This window comes from Gobius niger (genome assembly GCF_951799975.1).
Source record: "Gobius niger genome assembly, chromosome: 23".
In the NCBI taxonomy this organism is placed as follows: Eukaryota; Metazoa; Chordata; class Actinopteri; order Gobiiformes; family Gobiidae; genus Gobius; species Gobius niger.
The window spans coordinates 6,219,922-6,240,359 of NC_136874.1; the positions used below are offsets into that span (position 1 = coordinate 6,219,922).

General features: G+C 42.8%; 1 protein-coding gene across 1 annotated transcript; it reads right to left on the minus strand.

Annotated features, from left to right (window-relative positions):
* Nucleotides 1-2,953: 2,953 nt before the first annotated feature.
* On the minus strand, nucleotides 2,954-18,740 carry rnd3a (Rho family GTPase 3a). The gene is made up of 5 exons (XM_079581854.1): nucleotides 18,343-18,740; nucleotides 17,160-17,247; nucleotides 6,078-6,187; nucleotides 4,382-4,516; nucleotides 2,954-3,937 (listed from the first exon to the last, which is right to left on the minus strand). Exons 1-5 carry the CDS (start codon nucleotides 18,490-18,492, stop codon nucleotides 3,689-3,691), a joined length of 732 nt encoding a protein of 243 aa, XP_079437980.1. The 5' UTR covers nucleotides 18,493-18,740; the 3' UTR covers nucleotides 2,954-3,688.
* Nucleotides 18,741-20,438: the final 1,698 nt, after the last annotated feature.

Sequence of the window (20,438 nt, forward strand, 5' to 3'; positions counted from 1 at the left end):
CTAATGTGGCTTTAGCAGCTCGCGTTGTGAAACCGTAGCGTCGGCTTTGCCTGGGGATTGTTTTCCCGCCAATGAGATATTTCTGAGTATTAAATGTATTAAAAAACGGTTCCCAAAGGTGCTCGCTGTCAGAAAAACTTCGATGTAAAGTGAGAGGAGTTTACCAGTCCTTATTAACAGTTGATTCACTTAGACAAACACAAAGACCTCTTGAATTTACATTTGCATTTATTTCGAAAGGGACAAAAATATAGGACTCAATAAATATGGAGACAACAAAGACACTGAGTGACAGGAACATTCTGGAGGAGACAGAATGACACGCTGAAGATAAAGAGAGCGGGGCGTGATCTGCCAAAACATGACAGCGCTGACATTTCCACGGGAGAAACACAGGAGAAACAGCAAAAAGTGCATGGGTAATTTGGATTTTCAAGACACACTTTCAATTGCACTGATGAGAAAAAGAGAAAATTTAGACACTGGGCATTTTAAGGGTGCTTAACACTGATTGGAAAAGCTACTAGGGCTTGCCTTTTCCAGTGGACCGTGTGCTAAATCCTCATTTCCGAGCCACGAAATATTATATTACATCCAATCCGATGAGTTTGTAAGCACGTGTCAGAGCTTTTCAGGTGCAGTGTGAACCAAAATAGCAAAATCTGGCCATTTACTTTTAGCTTTCCGGGTTTACAATCGCACGTAATGTCTCATAATACAAAACAAGCTACAGCCATGTAAAGGAAGAACGGTTAAAAGGGATATTTCAGGATTTTTGACATAGGGCCTCAATTCCTAGTTATCCAGAGTGATTTTTAGAGATTATTTTCTTTTTTTTTTCATGCAGTCGTTATATTTGAAGAGTTAAGTGATGCTAGGCTAGTGCTAGTGTATGTCTATGGTAACTAGTAGCCTGCATTAAAAACAGTCTGACCCAAGCACTGTGCATCTGAGGCAAATCACTTATAACACCAGACTACCCATAAAAATGTCGACTGAATCATTTATGAAATATAACCATTTTGCATTTAAAAGAACTTATATGTGAGCAGCATCAGCCCCCTGGTTGTAAGCTACACAGCGGCGGAGTGATCTGCTAGCTTACCGGATCTACAGTAGTTTGTTTACACTTGGAATTCACAAAGCTTTCTACAAATCAGATATGGCAACGTTTGGAGGACGACCCGATGATTTTGAAGAGGTTTTTAATGCAGGCTACTAGTTACCATAGACATGCGCTAGCCTAGCACTAGCCTAGCACCACTAAACTCTTCAAATATAAGGACTGCATGAATAAAAATAATATATATATCTCCAGAAATCAACAACACTCTGGATAACTAAGAAATGAGGCCTTATGTGAAAAATCCTGAAATATCCCTTTAAGTCAGGCTTATTTAATTTGGCCAAGCAATAGTCTTTCGAAAACCTTGTGTCACAACAGCAGTAAGCACTTACCAAGCTGCACTTTTCTATCCGTGTTTTAAGGCCAGATTTAAATAGAAAGTAGGTCAATGGGTCCGAATGAAATGGCTATTTGTTGCAAGCATTGGAAAACCTTTCATTTGCCTGGTGTAGCTACATAAAACTCTACATTTAGCTTATAAGAGAAGACAGTGCCTGATTATTTGACACCGGAAAGGCCAGGCCTAATCCTCGTCAACCAACACAGGCAAAAGTTTGAACAGTAAAATTGCAACACATGTTTTCCAAGCCAAAACAACCTGTTGCCAACCCCTTTCGCAATCTGCAAAACAGTGATTCATCGCTCTTAACAAATGCTGCTAAACGGATTTTTTTTTACAGATCACCATGGGGCCCATTTACAAAGGTGTTGTCAGCAATTTTTCTGCTTTATGTCCAGAGCAGAAATAATGGCCTTAATTTGGTTCAAACGGCGGTATCGGCCAATCGCTCGCAGCCAGGTTGAACTTAATTTATTTTATTGGCTCTAAATCATACTTTCGCCTGCCATAAAGCCGTCGGGACACGTTACAGCCGTCATTGTATTCCTTTGGAGAGTGATTTAGCATCTTTAGCGGCTAACGTGGAAAACAGGGATCGTGGCAGAAGACGGTAAATCTTACGTTAGCTTCATTAACATGGATAAAAAAGCAACAAAAAAAAAGCAATGCTACAGTTACACCAATGACTTCACATTATACCGACGAGACGCTGCGTTCAAGGGGTCCTCAAATGTGCAGGAAAATATTTCGTTTTGAAAAGTTTTAGAAATTGAAGGAATGGGAAGGTACAGGACTCTTGGTATTTACCTTGCCTCCAGTGTCTGCGTACATTGGTGTATGAATGAGAGCGTGAATGGGTGACAAAACACTGCTAAAGTGGTGCTAGCTCAGTTAGCTTTGCCTGCTAGCCTCTTCTTCGTGTTTCCATTAGTGTGTATTGGGTCTCCGGGTCGAAGCAGGGAAGTTGCAAGCATGGTTTTCTGGCCAGAGATACCAGGGGGAGATGAAAGACCCCCCCCAATCATCCCATTAACACTTGTATTGCCCCCAGAGGGACTACGGAAAGGATTTATTAAGGTTAACAAGTTACTTAGTTCTGCTTTAATTTATAACATTTGACCACTAACTCTATATGCAACATTTAGTAAAGGTTTATATGTGCAAAATCAAAAATGGCAACCCGTCATACAAGGGGGCGTGGCCTAGGGGAGGGGGAAGAAAACCACTCTTTTGAGACGTTTTCTGTCGGACTATAAACATATTTATGACACAATAATAAAGTCAAGTCGAAATCGGGTCCATGTGGGTGTTTTTTCACAGCAAATTGTTCAGCAGAAGCGAAAAATGACACTTGTTAGATAACGTAGCATGACGCTAACGTTAGCTTTCACTAGCTTCATGGTTAGCAGTCGTTTTTTTCAGTATTTATGGACTGTTGAACCACTTTGCTCCCCACTGTGTCTTTGTATTTTTATTCAGTAGAAAAGCATATTCATAATTCAGCATTTTTCGTTTCTTTGTTTTCCCCCTCTGGCTGCATCTAACATGACCATATATGGGCAATTACAAAAACGTGTATCTCATTCATGTTTTTGTCATTTTGCTGCCTCTTATAAGCCAGTATGATCCCTCTCTGGCCTGGATGAACCAAATATGCACATCACTGCACACGGAGAGGCTTAACCTTACTTGAAATGTGTACCATTTTTCCGAGGACCCTTGAACGCAGCGGTATACAGGGCAAATACAAATTCTTCAACAAACTCCGCTCAAAAGAAGCGAGCGGGTACAATTTCAAAACCACAGTGACAACAAGTCCAGCTAGCTCCTCGTTTTCCTACAGGGAGCAATCTCACTCCTTAGACACGCACACGAAATCCCAACTTTGGTTCTTGTTCACAATCTTTTTTTTTTTCCTTTCTTTTTTTTACAACATCCTCAGTGACATCACCGCTCACATTAGCCAATTTCCTTTTCCTTGACGACAAAATCCCAACCGGAACCGCAGCACTTCCCGAACCTCATCACAGCATCCGTTCTCCAAAAGGCTGGGATCCCATTATTCCAGTAACAAGTGTTAATTGTACGAAGCTTTACTACTACCCAAGGAAAAATAGGGCTTTCCAAGATACAGGAAGTACGCATTCAAAAACTGAAAAAAAAAAAAAAAAAACACTTCCTGGCCTCCGTCATCCAAACGGAAAAAAAAAAAGTCTGGCAAGTCACATCACTGAGCAGCTTTTGGCCTTGTCTTTGCGGAGGTCCGTAGCCACAGCCGCCAACTCGGGTCGGCCGGGCATGTGCGAAATCCGCTTGGTGGCCCGGGACGCCTTGCTACGCTTGTGGTGCTTGTTGTTTTTGTTGATGCAGGCCAGAGTCGCCACGTGGAAAATGTCCCGCACGCTGTTTTCCGACTGCTGCGCCGAGCATTCGATGTAGGGCGCGGAGATCTGCTTGGCCATGCTGGAGCCCTGGGAGACAGAAAAGCAGACGGGTCAAAGGTTTTCGTCGACTAAATTACACTAGGAATGAATCAGAAATAGCTGATTAGACTAAAATGATGACTAGACATTTTCATTTTCATTCAAATCATAAAAGAAAGGGGTTGAATGGCGAATGTGGAGTCCTGTATTCGGGTTTCATTAGGGGAAAGGTTGCCAGGTCGGAATGAGGTTAGCGCAGATTAAGCACAATAGGATTTTGAAAGTGTTTAGGTCAATCAAACTGGGCTTAATCCAAAACACAATGAAAACATTTATTTACAAATGATGTCAAGCTAAACAGCACTATTTCCTGGGGCTTAGACACCGCGTTCCCAAACGCCAGATGAGACCAATTACAAGGGGAAAACAACATGAAACAGCTTCATTCATGGTAAACAAAGTCAGTTAAAATGGTTAATGCTGGGATATTACCTGGTCATAGGAGACGGGGGTTTGTCTGTGGGTGGACAGCTCTACGAGAGTGCTGAGGTCAGTCCTCAAGTCCGACTTACAGCCCACCAGAAGCATCTTTGTGTTGGGACAAAACTCCTGGATCTCCCCCTTCCACTGTGGACACAAAAAACACTTTAATAACACATCATCAGACTCAGATCCAGTGACTTTAATAATTCTTTCAGTGTCTTGTAAAAGCACCTTTGTACCTTTGTGCAATTATGAATATTAATGAGATAAATACTTCATCTCAGAGCCCACGCCTTCTCTACAGATCTTCATCTCTCCTAGCATTGCAAACACAAAGCAGCATGTGCAGCCTTAACTTAAACACTATCCCACACAGGTCTCGGCTCCTGTCACCTGGGCTTTAAGCTACTTCCTGTCTGCCCTCGTGCTTTGAATGCTGCGGTGGGGGGAAAAAAAAAGCACAAATAATCCATGTGTTTCCTTCCTGTATTACAATGCCTCCTCTGTTTCCTCCGGCATTTCTCCGGGAGGCTTTAATCTCGGGGGTAAAGTGCCTGCGGGCCATGTACCGGTCAGGGGAATCGGGTTCACCCACGTCCCATGAGGGAGTCCTGAATGCGGTGTGACTAAACACTGGGATACACTTAAAGCAGCAAAGGTCAGCTGACTTAAGATTATAGGCAGACTTCAATCAGTCCTTCTCCGGGAAAATGTATTGACAATCAGAGCTTGTTTCTAGCTCTCGCATACTATCCCCATTTCCCACATGCATAACCTAACATACAGCATGTGTCTTTTTAGGTTTAGATCAAAGTCTACGCATTAAAAATCAGCTTTCTCCAGATTCAATCTCGCATCACATGTTTCCCATCATCTCCAATCAACGTTGGTTTACATAAACGTCTGCCTTTTCCTCGCAGACTCTCGTGACCCGACAGCTAAGTCAATAAGCCCAAACAGGAAGTGTAGGTGCGGTACAGAAATACGCCGAACCATCAGATGACGGACAGACTTCCCATGTCCCACGGCGGTCACAGGACCAGCCCTTGTGAGTGACGAGAGGCTTCACCGTTTCACCTACTGCTAACTGAAAATGAAACTGCCTCGGGATGTGCCTCCAGTGCTTCAAGTAATGTGTCCTTTCAGCCACACATCTTGGCCTTTGGCTTCTTCTTCGATTTGCTTCATGCACTGCTTCCCCTTTCCCTTTTCTTCCATTCTAATAAATCCTTCTGAATCCTTGATCGTTGTACTAATTGCACTACTACTTGAGGAACTACTGCAGCTGAAGTGGCCTCATTTGATCCATGTATAGGCGTAGTGGTACTTGGAAGATCAATTTACTGAAAGGAGGTCCTATAGACATAATGAGCATTTCTTACAGGTATTGAAGATTGTATGTTCCTACACTATTGCTGCTCCCTCTTCCATTACCACCATCACTACTTCGACTACTTCTGCTAACAAGTAACAACCCCTCCTATGTCCACTGTAGTCATCAGACCTTCCCATGTGAGTGACTCGAGGCCACGCAATAACCCTATGGTACCACTTCCGGCTGATTTAAACCCGCAACCGCATGACCCCACTTACTTAAATCCGACTGGGAGCCCTTGAGCGACGCGTTTGTTATGAGATTTACACGAGGAAGTGGCGGTTCATGAGTCAGTCGCGTAGCTCGGAGCTCGGAGGAGAAGTGACTGACCTTTTTCAGCACGCTGTCGAGGGTTTCGGGCCGGCTGATGTCGAAACAAATCAGCACGGCGTCCGAGTCGGGGTAGGAGAGCGGGCGGACGTTGTCGTAGTACGGGGATCCTGGGGAAACAAAGAAAACAAATCTGTTAAATCGTTTGCAAACCAGACATAGTTCAATTACAGTTCATTGTACTTTTCACTATTGCACAATAAGGATTTAGTTTTCATAGGAACAGCAAACAAGGGCCTGTATTACCATTCTGAAGATTAAATATGGTAAATATGTTTGCGACTGATTGCAAAGGAAACACAACCATTCAACACCATCTAACCCCAACCTCCCAGTGACCCACTTTTACGCCCTGACCCACGACTTAGGAAACCCCTGCATTAGGCATTGGCCCAGCGTTACTATGTCCACCTCAAATGGATGCCCCCTCGTCCCAAAGACAGGTGAGGTATTGAGGGCCCCCTTTTCCACATTCAATTAGTGCTATTTCGGGAGCATCAGAGAGAGGCGAGTGGGGCAGCACAGGCAGCTCACTGTACGGCCTTTACAGGGGAGTCCAAAAGGAGGCTGTGTGGTTGAACCTCCCAGAGCAAATATGTGTTTTATTCAGGTTTTTTGCCAGATAGGTCTATTTACAATGACAACTGGTGAGGAGGCAGCAACACAGACGATGTAAATAATGAGATAACTGAGAGTATGGCTTATGAGCTATAAGATCACTGCGATTCATATGAAGGGCCCAGGATCAGTGTGGTTTGGCAAGAGGGGGACTTAAAGGGACTAGATGCAAGTTGGCCATTTTTATACTCACTACTGACACCTCAGGTCTTACATGTAACTGCAGCTTCTATATTACGCTCATGCATGACGGCACTTTGGACCCGAATTAACACCTTTTTGAGTGACGGTGCAGGATATTAGAGACAGTTGTGGTGTCTGGAATTGTAGGGGGAGGAAAACACTAACATTTTAAAACTCCGTATAGTCCCTTTAAACCAGCAACCTTCCCCTTATCGGACACCAGTGCAACCAAGTCATTGCAAGGGGGCAACCATTGTGAATGCTTTACAGCTACTATAACCACCAATACTGATAATCATGGCTGGGTACCATTAAACAATACCCAGTATGGTATCAGGGAAAAAGTGTAGGTACTACTGGTATCGTGAAAATGAAAGTATTTGTTTCAGCTCAAATGAAGGATTTTTTTTCTTCTTTTCAATTACTATTTTTCCACCTCATTTTTGCAAATTTTTTATAACTAATACATTTTATAACCACATTTATTCCAAATTTCTCACACATTTTTCTTATTTTAGGTATTGGACAAAGTATCGTTCAGGTATCGGTATCGAAAACCAAGTATCGCACTACTGCTACAACAACCACCAATACTCGTTAGTTGCCGACGAAGCGTCTTGTGACGGGATGCAAAACGTCCTCAACACGAACCCAGTACAAATGACGGCTTGAGAACCTCCTCTATATTCATACTTTTACAACGAAGCCACTGCTGCGGCGTACACACAACACAGCGGAGTAGTTAGCGACCTAGCAAAGCACTCCTACAAGTCCTCTCTGCCGCGAGATATTGTCCACAGTCTGCAAATCTTCAAACATCACTGACACTTTTTCTTTACTCTCCCGACGGCCGCTTCTCATGCCGTAGCCCATGGCAACCGGAGCGAGAAATAACAAATAATGCAGCGTGGGGTGAAAATATGTGCTGACTTGGACATGATCACTTGTTGAAAGGCTCTGCGGGGAGGAGCGGGAAGAGAGCGAGGAAATGACTGGGGAAATGGGAAACATGTGTGGAGGAGGAGGAGGAAGAAGAAGTGGGAGAGAGACGCCCAAGTACTCTCGCAATACTGTGGTATTGCAAAACGCGATTAGGCAGATTAAGCTTGCTGTGCATATTTTATACAGGTCTAAAAGGCTGGAATAATAACTGCTAAACTGATGCAATGATAACACCTATTTCAGAGCAAGTCTGGAGATCTCGAAGGGTTTATACAAGAGCATTATGTTCTTTTGTTTGCAAAGGATATTGTACTGCCTAACCTGAATCAATGTTTCTCAACCAGGAGGCACTTCGCAGGAGTAAATACTACGCTGACAGAAATGGCGAAGGGAGAGAAGGATATTGTACATCCAATTACACAATGGAGATATTTTTTTTTTATTCAAACTTGGCTGTAAATACTGTTTAAAGTGGAGTTAGCCCACAGTTAGCTTTGCCCGTTAGCCTGTTAGCGTCTTCGTGATTCTATTAGTGTGTATTGGTGGCTCCGGTCCGGTGGCAGTCAAGTTGCAATTGTGGTTTATTCAAATGCCACAAACGCAGAAACAACGGCACATATTTCATTTCTTAGGATTTGCTAATATTTAAGATAACTGGACAAAACGTTTAAGCCAAAAAACGTAGTCAATTTCAGCCAAAACTGCAAATGAATATGTTTAGACCAAAATGTTGGTAATATTGTTGAGGGATGTCATAATTTCCCAATAAATTTAGCTTTAATGCCCGTTTGAATCCAATTTAATGCCCTTTAAATGACATTTAAAGTGCATTTGAGACATTAGACAAAATTTTACACAATTATTTTAAAGATTTTGCTAAAGATTGTACCCAGCTTTCTTTAGTTTGGCCATTTTTTTGACGTGTGTAGCTTCACTTCCTTATTGGACACTGACAGGAAGTGACATAGTAGATTAACAATGTTAAACTGTTGCCATGACGACCATGTTAAGTCAATGGGAAATGAATGAGTCAAACTGCTCTGGAACATGATCTAATGTCACTTCCTGTCAGTAGCTTAGATTTCAAATAAAAAATACATTTTCTGCCCAACATTTTTTATCTGAAATGATAATTATGCAACAGATGAACTTGCAACAGATGTTTATCCTTCTAATTTAGTTGTTGAGGTTTTGAACCACTTCTTCACACGTACTGCTATTGCTATAGTCGTAATTTTAGAACTGATGCAACTAGTTAATGGAGACGGATTGCAACCGCTCACTTTAATACAAATGTATAAAATAGAAAGGGTGTCCTAACAATGATGGTTTGTTGCTAATTCTAAGACATGCGGTCATGATTAAAAGCGCTATGTTGACTAAATAGTTAACACAAGTTCGTTTTTGTTTTGTTTTTCTATGACACTTTTATGGATCTTAAAGATAAACGTTTTTCAGGCAGACCAGTGAGAAGCGCGTCGACAAGTCAAGGTGAGTCAGGCTCATATGACACGCTCCGACCGACCACACACGAGACCAAAGACCGAGCGAGAGAGAGAGCGGGGAATCTGGGGAATGTTGTTTTTGGTCGATTTAACTGTTCCCCTGGGAGGTCTGGCTTTAAACACCTCCTGCAGGACCGTCCCGTCACATGCACTCACAATCAGAGCCATATTTACACAAGCCACACTTCCTCCTAAACACACCAACAAAGCCACACTCGAGGGGAGTGCAAGAAATGTTCGCGAAAGGGGCGAAGTGGACACGGCTAATTAGCTCTGGACTCGCTGGACGGCGGCGAGGTGCGCTTACGCTGACACACACAGTCGCACACGGGCAAGGTTGCACAATGAGATCTCCTGGCTTCGTTGGGCCCAATCCAAACATTTAATGGTTATCAGATGGGAACGCACCACGGCAATTTCCAAAGTTGTTTTTGTGCAACGCTTTCGCAAGAAAATAAGCTTGGGGTTGACGGATAAAAAGCAAGGGGTGTAATTCAAGTCTGTATCAACCTTTCGAGTTATGGGAATGGGAAACATCTGAGAGCAGGGTGGTTTACAAGAGTTATCGCAATCAAAACCACAATTAGCAAAAACCTGCTAATCCTGTAGATATGTTTTGATCGGGTGTCTTGTTTCTTATCTCATGGCAGAGTGGAGTTTATGCTTGGCCAGGCTAAAACAATGGCAATGCGATCACCTACTACAATGATTTACCCCACATGTTTCACCCCCGTTCTGCAATCAATCTTTGTCCCATCATCGTCTGAAGTGTTATTTTCTCCCCAGAAACAATCACTGAGGAAAAACAGAGGCGCTGCTGCGGCTTAAAGGTGAAGCAGGAGACTCAGGTGACATTTACAAGGAATTGATTGCTTTTATCAAAGGTAATCAGAGGCGACATGACAAAACAAAGGTCTTTTCTGTGGACACAACAAGCTGATAAACCTGCTTGGTGGAACGTATCAGAGGTCTATTCAGTAAATGCACTGTTTAGTGGCATTTCAGAGCCCATACTGTATCATCAAAAGTAGTCACATGAACAAACCAGGGAGTTATGAGTATTTTTAAGCATCCTGGTCATAGAAAGCACATTGTGAGAGGAGCTCACGGAAGAGGCCGGGTTGAGTCCTGGTCCGGATTTAGAGATCCTCTGGAGGACAATGGCTAATGACACACTCCCTTTGTGTCTGTGGGCACTTCCTCCATCTCCCTGCGCTGACAGGAAGATGACCTCCAACTGCAACACTGACTCATGCTGCTGGAATGACGCGGCAAAGAAAAAAATGTATCCCCAAAAAAAAATTAAAGAGCGTATCAGAAACTTATCAAAGAAAAAATAATCTTTCAAAAACATCACGCGCTATGGAGAGTAGTCTTATTATAGCTGGGGGACTCGCGAATACAGACAAGCCATGACCACAATATTAAAACACACTATCACATTTTGCCTGGTCTTTCATTAAGCTCCTCGTCTATTTGCGACATCTGGCCTCAAACAAACCGCCTAACTCAAGAAATATGCAAAAGCCAGCCTTGAAAACTTATTGGAACCATTTTCCTATTCCCAGATGTTTACACACACACACACACACACACTCAAAATCCCCCAAAGTGTGTTCCCAATCATGTCCAACTTTCCTCTATTATGGGAATCCTAGTCAAGGTATGTAGCTGGTCTGCAAGCTGGTCTGCTGCATAGCTGACATTGTTGAATTGGGAGACCAAAGAACATGTGTTTTTCATTGTGAAAGTTTCGTAAGCCCCAAGGGAGACCTGGAAAAGCCAATGATGCCATACCAGGTATACACTGTGTGGGCTGCAATGCATTAAAGTCCCTGAGAAGCTTTAGAGAACACAATAGACTCTGAGAATAGGACAAACCAACAAACAAACGTCCCATGTGCGAAGTCTAGTCTGCACGTTTTCCCATTGACTTTGTCTTGTAGCGGCTTCTAATGTTTCCTTCTTTGGACGGCAGCCAAACCCATTCAGTTAATAGTGAGGTTGTAGATGAAGTATCATAAGCTCTAATTAAATATCCATCTTGGCCAAGGACAGAGCAGTGATTATTATGTGCGAGGAAATGTTAGCGATAGAAGTTGAAATGTTAAGTAATGTATTGAAATGATTGAAAAAGATTGTTTCCCTTCTAAAAAAGACTCATTTTCATAAAGTTGCCCAAAGCTGTGTCTATAGAGAAAGACGGGGTCAAAGCACATTGTGAGGTCAGCTCGTGGACTCTAGTTCCCAGCATGCATTTCTTCCCACCGTATTAAAAACACTGCGATATCGTCTCGCGCCCCGAGTTAAGGAAGCCCTCTCGTCCCAGATCTTATATCATGGGAATGAACCTAAAGTCACCTCAGCTCCCTCCTTCAGGCTTTCTAATGGGATCAAGCACACGTGAGTCTGCGCTACTGAAACTGTGGACTGCAGGGCAAAGGCGGGTAATCCCATTGCATCGCTTTATAAGATGCACTGTGGTCGAAACTCTACTTGATTTGATACCGGATGATTAAATGCGGATGCTTTCTTGTCTTTAGGGCTCATTTGAAGAAGTCTGCCACCTTCATCATCAGGTCAAAACTGAAAATACAACAGGTACAAGTAGGGCTGGGTACTGCAAAAAAAATGTCGATACTTTTAACGATACTTGGTTTTCAATACCTATGCTAAATTATTTGTCATGTAGAACCATAAAACAGATTAATAATGTTCCTTTTGTTTTGCTTTCGTATCATTTGTTTGAGGTGAAACAACCAAGAAACTTCCTTTAATGACAAAAGGGCCGAATTTTCTTATTTTTCCCATTTTTAACCAATACTTTCACGTTTTCTCTCCAAATTTTCCATATTTTTTCCATAGATTTTCCCACTTTTTCCCCCAATTTTCCCCGAAATGTTTTCCTACATTTTTTCTAATTTTGTTTCATTTTTTCCCAATTTTTCCTTTGTGTGTGTGATTTTTCCCAATTTTTCCACTTGTTTTTCCCAGTTGTTTTTCCTCCCAATTTTCCAATTTTTTTTGTCACTTGTTTTCCAAACCCCCCCCCCCCTTTTCACTTTTTTTCATCAAAACTTGAATATAAAGATTTTATATTTCTTTTCAGTAGTCCCTAAACCGTTTTTTTCTATACCAGACTGGGATCGTTTGACGGACCCAGTTCTAGTAGTAGTTTTATTAGTAGTAGTAGGTTTTAAACCCCTTGCTTTTCTACTCTAAATTTAGCTGTTTTTGTCCAAACCATTCATGTGAAACTGGCCAACAATGACTTCAACAAAACCTCAAAAAAAAAAATCCTGCAATTCTCAAAGTCCTTGCGTAACATCCCTCTGCAATGTCCTTTCATGACACCAAGTACCAGGAAGTCTCTGCGATCTCCAACATTCCTGTGTCCTACCAATCTCAACATCACAGCATTGCGTTTGTTATTGGCAAATTCCTTTCGAAGATTCTATTTCTCCAAGGGCAGCGAAAAAGAAGTCCTGCTTTATCTATTAGTACAGCGAGGGTTTAGCCAAGGGTCAGTCCTGGTTTAGGCTGGTTAAAGGGCAAATGTAGCCCAACAATGCAAAGTACACAGCTAAAAGTATGTATTGATAATTAAGACTCTTTTACCTTATTTTGAGTAAGTCTTTTTGCACTTATTTCTGAAGTTCCGTGCAAATTAAGTCCATGTTTTCTGGCTTAGTGCAAACATTTCCCAGGTTTTTGTCCTGTTTTAGCCCTGATTTGCTCTTGGTTTAGTTGTATTAAACCTGGTTTGCCATCGTTAAGTAATGAAATATTGTCGTTTTTCTGACTCATGCCTCTTCGCAAAATCCTTGACCTTTTTAGACTGAATTATTTTGTGCTTTGCTAAGGTTTGGTCCCGTTTCAGTGAAGAAATGTTCCTGGCATAGTCCTCGCAAAGCCTCTGCATAGTCCTGGCCTTGGTTTTTAGTGTTGATTCACTTTTGAGCGGTTTGAGAGCTAGTTTAGTCCTGGTTTCCACGTTAGTTAGATCTAGTTCAGTCCGACAAACCACCAGACATGTCCCCCCACAGAAGGCTAAGTATCCCAGGCTTGTTGGGTACAATAGGGCTCTTTGTGCTGGAGGAAGTGCAAACCTGTAGTCCAAGGAATGCCAGACATGCGGCTCCCAATTCGCTGAGCCCAGAAATGTGATCCCACGGAAACAAAGGCAGAGGAGGGCGAGGAGAGAGCCAAGCCAGAGCAGCTTCAGAGGGTCTGGAGGGGAGCGGAGGGGGCACCAGTGGGGCAACCCGCCAGATATCCCGCTATCATACATGAATGAAACGTATAGCAGTATGCACGTCTTTGCATTTCATTTCCTTCCATTTATCTCTTGTCAAACTAGGCCACACTCCCAAGTCTTCGCATTACAAACCCAAAAACAAACAGCATCACATTCTGCCTTCGGAGACACAAGTAATCAAAAACTGTCTCCACCGCGGGGGACGGCGGACTGGGAGCTGCAGATATGAGAAGTGCCCGTGTCTTTTCTTCCTTGATAAGATTATGCTCTCGCTTTTATTCGCTGTTGCTTCAAGACGTCGCTTTGGAATAAACAACTGCCACCGGTGCCAGAAGCGAGGAATCTCACCATTGATTTGACAAGAGCATCAAAGCAGAAATGATGAGATAATGGAAGAGACAATCGTTCGACGTCCAGTACATTTCTTTGTTGTCGATCTCGACGGGAAGAGGCAGTTCTTTTGCGATGATAGCCTCATTTGTCTATGTCTCATCTTATGATAGCTCGTTCAATATCTGTCATTCTGAAAGATGCTTTGCCTCGTCAGCCATTATTCTATGGGTTTTTGGTCATTCAGCTGAGCTATATTGTGGTCACAGAGCAGAGAGGGTGGTCCATTACCCATTTTTCATAGTTCTGGTTGAAACAAAATACTTGTGAGACACTTTTGGGCATTAAACCACCAAAAGTTCAGGTGGATTTTGTGATATATTGCGTTAATTATCATTACTATTACCATTAAGTACCACTTCTTTCTGTGCTAAAAAAAACAAGGCCTAACGTTCATGTGTTCAGGCAGTCTCATCTTTTCTATGCAACAAAAGCTCTTTATGCTCAAGCTGTGCAATCAACCTTCAAAATTAAAAAGATTAAGTTCGAGCCAAGAGCCTTTACAAACTTTTCTCTCTGCACTTAAACCGCACTTTCAAAAGATACACACTTCAGCACAAGGACAAAACTTGCTAAGACATTTAGCAGTAAAAAGAAAACAGGATGCTTTGGGCAAAGGAGTGTTTAGTTTTTGAGGGTCACAGGCTCTCCTCGGAACACAACGTCAGTCCTGCCCATTACGTCATTCAAGGGATGGTGCGACCGTTTAAAGTGCTTCCTTTGAGGGAGGGGTATCAAAGCCCTATCCCGCCTGGAGCCTGAGGGGGGGAAAGGTCTGCAAGATCCGGCGCTGTCCCGACTGTTAATGACCTCATGAGCAGAGGCGGGGAGTTATGAGTCGCATTTACTTCAGAAACTTTAGAGAAATGCCAGGACTCATCGAGCTCAATGCTCAATGTCACTCGGTCTTTGTGTCTTTTATGAAATCTTAAGAAGCCTTTTATGGACTCAGTTAACATTATCGTTCTGTTTTCTGGTTCTAGATGACAAATATTATGGTATAGGCATCATTCAGGCATTGTTATCATAAACCAAGTATTGTTAAAGTACCGGTATCTACAAGAAATGCAAAGTAGTTGCCGTCGTATCGTGTTATTCCTTTGAAACAAAATCGAGTTTGAAAGTTTAGTATCGTGACAACACTGCCTGATTGAGGAATTTTCACTTCTCTACTTCAGTATATTGTCTTGAAGAAGAATTACTCTGACTTCAGTAAAATATTAAGCCACTCCTCCCACAATGCCTATAGATACAGACGGCATCGCGTCATAGAAAGGGGCATGGCCTCGCCAAGGGGGAAAACAGAATCTTTTTCACTCTTTTTAGCCATTTTCTGGTGGAATGTGAACTTAATAATCACATACAAATAAAGTTAAGTCTAAATCGGGTCCATATGGATGTTTATTCACAGCAGATTGTTCAGTAGAAGCGAAAAAACGGCAGCTGTAGCTAGTGTTAGCATTAGCACGATGTTAACATGAAGCATCGTGCTAGCATTCTCCGTCATTTAAGTATTTATGGGCTGTTGAACCACTTTGCATCTTTATTTAGTAGAAAACTAAGGCAATAATTCAGCCTTTGTTGTAGTTTTTGAATAATAAGAGAAAGAAAAAAAATGTTTTCCCCTTAACTGTTTTCAAACATGACCATATATGGGTGATTCCAGAGATGCCGTCTGTATCTATATGTGACCAGTTCTTCTTCTAATCTATAGATGCAGCAGCACTGTAGGCATAGCTGGGAGATCCTGGGGGGGGCCTCTTTTGTCTTGCAAGGGTCAAGCCAACCCCCCCCTGCACTCCTGAGCACACACACCTCTAGAGATAAAGAAATCAATGCCGCTAGCCTATAGGTGCAAAGTAAGCTCCATCAATCCACCATTTGGGCCAGAGCGCTGGGAGCTGGAAGAGGGCCTTGCTTCATCTAATAGGGAACACTCCTACTACTCCCCCCGTTGTAGTTTATAAAGCAGAGAGAACTGGAAGAAATGGCTCCAGGCAGCCAGCCAGGAGAGCAGAGCAATAAAGCAAAACTTGGGCATTTGTTTGGATTCGTGACACATACCGGAGAGGTGAGGGCAGTGGAAATTGGAGAAAGGGGTTCCGCCGCTATAGGGTTTGTGCGATATTAAAAGAACACGGCCATGTGTGGTTAGAACTAAAAGCTGCGAATGTTGAAGCATAGGAATGAGTTTGTGTGGTTTTGACTGAGCATTATGTATCGAAGAAGATTTGAGCTAACCGTGAGAATTGCCCACTCTTATTTTTTTAACAAGCTAAAAGTGAAGAGTAAGCAAAAGCAGAACAACAATTTCAATCTTTTGTGTGACTGTTCTTGGCTCTGCATGTTGCAAAACTGGAATCCACGAGGCACGACGGGCAAAAAACATCTGTCTCTTGCTCAACCGCAACTCCCGACCGTTCAGATCCTCCTTTTTTGGTGCTTCACGGCGTTCACGTCATCGAGGGCAGAAAGAGAGAGGCGGAGAGGGAGAGGGAGGGGAGAGAGAGAGAGACAGAAGCAGCTCAGGAATCCCAAACCACAACAGCTGAACGCCGGTTTGCCTCCGCCCCGTAGCTTGAACAACCCCCCTCCCTCCCTTCACCACAACCGCCACCATATGCTGCCCTCATCGTTCTCTGCTGGGCAATTCACTCGCGGGACATTGATGGATGGAAGGAGAGAGGTGGGTTTGTTTACACGCGAGGCAAGCGAGTTCGGAGTCCAGCTAACAAGCATTAAGAGCTCTTCCAGGACACGTGCTGCCAAGATTTATTTATTTTAATGACGAAAATTCCCCCTAAAGTGTGGTCACCAGATGGAAATTATTCAGTCCTTTCCTGGATCTATAAAACAAATATGCACTGGAGTTTTTTGTCCCCCCAAAAGGATGAGGAAAAGCTATTACCAACTCTTGAAAATGCTTAGAATGGTATCGTCAAGCCCCTTCCATCAGAACAGTAAACATTTAACATTTCATCCAAAGGCAGGAGGTTTTGCATTCTAGGGGAAATTGGGGCATCCAGTGACTTTTAGACAGAGTTATCTCATCTCTGCAAACAGGTCACGCAAACAAAATTTTGGCCAAGCGATTGGGACATGTCCGGACATAACCTGACAGAGTGAAATGACCCGAGACAGGAAGCAGAGACAGCGGGGGGATCGAAAAGTGCAGTAATTCATTACCTGATGTGTCCCATAGGCTGAGCTCGATTCTCTGCGTGTCGATTTCAAAACTGGCCGTGTAGTTTTCGAATACTGTGGGGACGTAACTCTGCGGAGAGAGGACACAGAAAGTTATTAACATGCTGATAAAAGAGCGTAGAAATGAATCCGTGTTGTTGTAACATGACTACGCTGCTACTACAGTATATGACGGTAAGACACATGTTGCTACTGACGCGCAAATTTATGATCTTGCAAGTGCACATTCCGAAGTTATGACTACATATATTCAAAAACATAACACCCTAGCTCCTTAGTCCCTACTCCCCAACCCCTCTTTGTATCTATCAGTTTTATCTAATAGTATAAACATATTGACTGCAGAAAGCGACTCCCAAGCTCCGGTTACTTAAATGTCACCGACACCTTGATCGCTATAGGGCTCGCCATCATAGACACAAAGGTATCGGAGGCTTGTTCCCCTAGACATACAGTAGATAATGTGCCATTTAAATGAGAAAATTGGCTTAGAATAGCTTGAATCAACACAGTTTTGAGTAGATTTGACCTGGTTTTGAAATGCCCATTTTCCACCTAATATGCAAATTATAACTTGTGGAAGAAAAAAAAAATCTTAACATTTGTGCATATTTAACCTTTTAATGACTCAGTGGCGTTATGGGTGCAGCATGACACCTTTCCTTTCCATTACACTGGCCTTTATGAAGCTCCAGGATCATTGTTTTTAGGGGTTCGTACCAGAAACTAGCCAGAAACCCCAAAACGATTGATTTTGGAGCGTCGTAAAGGCCGCTGTGAGGGAAAGCAAAGGTGCCATGCTGCACCCATAACGCCACAGGTCAGATAGGCACAAATATCAAGCTTTTCTTTTCCACAAAAAAGTTACATAGTGCAGCTTTAAGAAAATACAACTTTAATTTCCAGACTAGTCCAAATCTAGTCACATCATAAACTCTCTACATCCACTAAAACCATCATAGATACATAGAAGATACGACCACTAGGCTTACGTTTTCACTATTTCTATCATTATGCTACATGTAACCCCACAGTTTGCACTATGCCCCCTTCTATAGTACCAATATTCTTATTTTTAGCAGGGCATTCTCTCCTCTACGTTTCCAAATGCGTAAGACTAGCCCCGGACATGGGTGCTGGGAGTGCGCGTGTCTCTCTCGCTCACCTCGGGGAAGCAGTCCTTGGCGAACACGTGAAGCAGTGCTGTCTTCCCGCACTGGCTGTCCCCCACCACCACGATCTTGCACTTCACACTCTGGCTCGGATCCATGGCGGATTTGAGAGAGAATTTCTGACACGAGCGTCTCTCCTTCATTGATTTCCAAGTGCGAAAAGTACGGCAAAAATAGACAACTCCGAAAGCGTAAAAAAGAAAAAAGAAAAGAAAAGGCGTGCGGAGGAGCGGTGCCGGTGCGTCGCTCACTCTCACTCTCTCGCGCGCCCTGTGTCCTTCTCGCCGTGCGCAGCTTCCCCCCTCGGTGTCTCTGCCTGCTCTGCGCCGGTAATTGCAGTTTGGCTGTATTTATAACCTCGCACGAGCCTGTGAGCGAGAGAGCGCGCCCCTCCCTCCCTCCCTCCCACTCTTCCGAGCCTCCACCGCGCGCATCAGGGCAGGCCCATGTGGGACAGGGATCAGCGAGGGCGCCCCCTTTAGGACCACACGCAGTCGTCAGCAACAAATGAGCCCAATGGAAAGCAAAATAACGCGCGTAAAGTTAGTTTTTTCATCACTATTTTATGTTTTGCGCAATGAAAATGAAGCCCTTCCGTGCGCAGCATATGCTAGGCGTACAAGTACTGCAAATAATTAGGCTTGTCATCGTCCAATAAATTACAAAAAAAACAAAAAATTTAGGCTCAGTAATCATCCTCTGCAGGCCTACATTTATTTACATTCTCCTTTAATTTTTATCCTTTTTTTTGTAATAAATATGTGTTTTAGGGAGTTTCATGTTTCAAATTTCAAATATTTTGTACTAAATATTTGAGCTTGGTTGTCCTGAAGTAGGTTAATACAAACCTGCAGACTAAATTAAACTCTTAACCCCCACCTGAACTGACCACGTGTTTTACAGTTTGGCAATATAGCAATGAAAATGAAAAAGCAACAACAAAGTGACCAAAAAGCAACAAAGAAGCAACAAAAGATCGACCCCTACGTGCCAGAAATGCAACAATAATGCTACATAGTGACAAAAACATGGTGAAACCACAAACAAAAAGTATATATCATTTATTATTATAGTCTATAATTATTGATATATGAAAAAGCAACAGAAACATGACCAAAAAAACAAACACAAAAACGCAGCAGCGACATGATTCTTTTAGTAAGACAGAGGGTTTAGTTCACCTGCTTCACTAGTTTCGATCACTTCCTCAGAAGTGTCACCTGGTGATGGAGGTGACGCGTCGTTGGCAGCTTACATGGATTTTCCAGTCAGTGGGCAAAGCTTCTGAGGAAGATCACAGGAAGTGATCGAAACTAGTAAAGCAGGTAAACTAAACCCTCTGTCTTACTAAAAGAATCATGTGATAATAGTGTTAACCTAAGAAGACAGTATGAGGCATTACACTGTTGCTCTCCAGTCATGTTATGTACCTTTTCGGAAAAACAAATCATTTCTCTCATTCCCCTCTGTCACTGAACTGTTGAATTCTGAAGGGAGTGTGTTTATTAAGTAACATAGACCTTTTCTATTGTTATGGACTATTGCTCACTTGAGCCTCTACTATTGTCTGAATCTGATGAAGCTTTCAGTTTTGGGTAAAGCCAAACTAGAGAAAATGCACGTTTTGACAGACACAAATAATATGGAACATTTCCGTCATTAATACTCAAATACTCTTTTCACAGACTCATTTTAATGCGGATGCTCCTCCTGTTAAAGCCACATACTGCAAATGTGCGAATGTGCCAATGTGGGTAACACAACAAGCAACACACTATTGTGGAATTTCTCAAACTTTTTTGTAAAGCTGAGAACATCTATTGCCTCTTGTGCTTTCATTACTCTCATGACAAAACTGACCGCAATGCAAATGATTTCTATCTTAAAGTTTTAACCTACATTTGCCTGGTTGTAAATCACTTTCCGCTTTAAGATAACAGTCCCGGCGGTGGCATCCTGCCCTTTTGGAAGTATGCTAAGGATGCCACGTGCCACATTCACTTCTATTCCTGGAGACAGACGGGATTTGCTAAAGTCCATGTGTCGGCCGTGGAAAACCTGTCCATATATTTACTACGGTTTATGCCCA

Coding starts and splice junctions, on each gene's coding strand:
- rnd3a (XM_079581854.1), bottom strand. CDS start 18,492: ATGAAGGAGAGACGCTCGTGTCAGAAATTCTCTCTCAAATCCGCCATG. Junction 17,248..18,342: donor CCAAGGACTGCTTCCCCGAG/GTGAGCGAGAGA, acceptor CTCTCTCCGCAG/AGTTACGTCCCCACAGTATT. Junction 3,938..4,381: donor CCCCCGTCTCCTATGACCAG/GTAATATCCCAG, acceptor TCTGTCTCCCAG/GGCTCCAGCATGGCCAAGCA.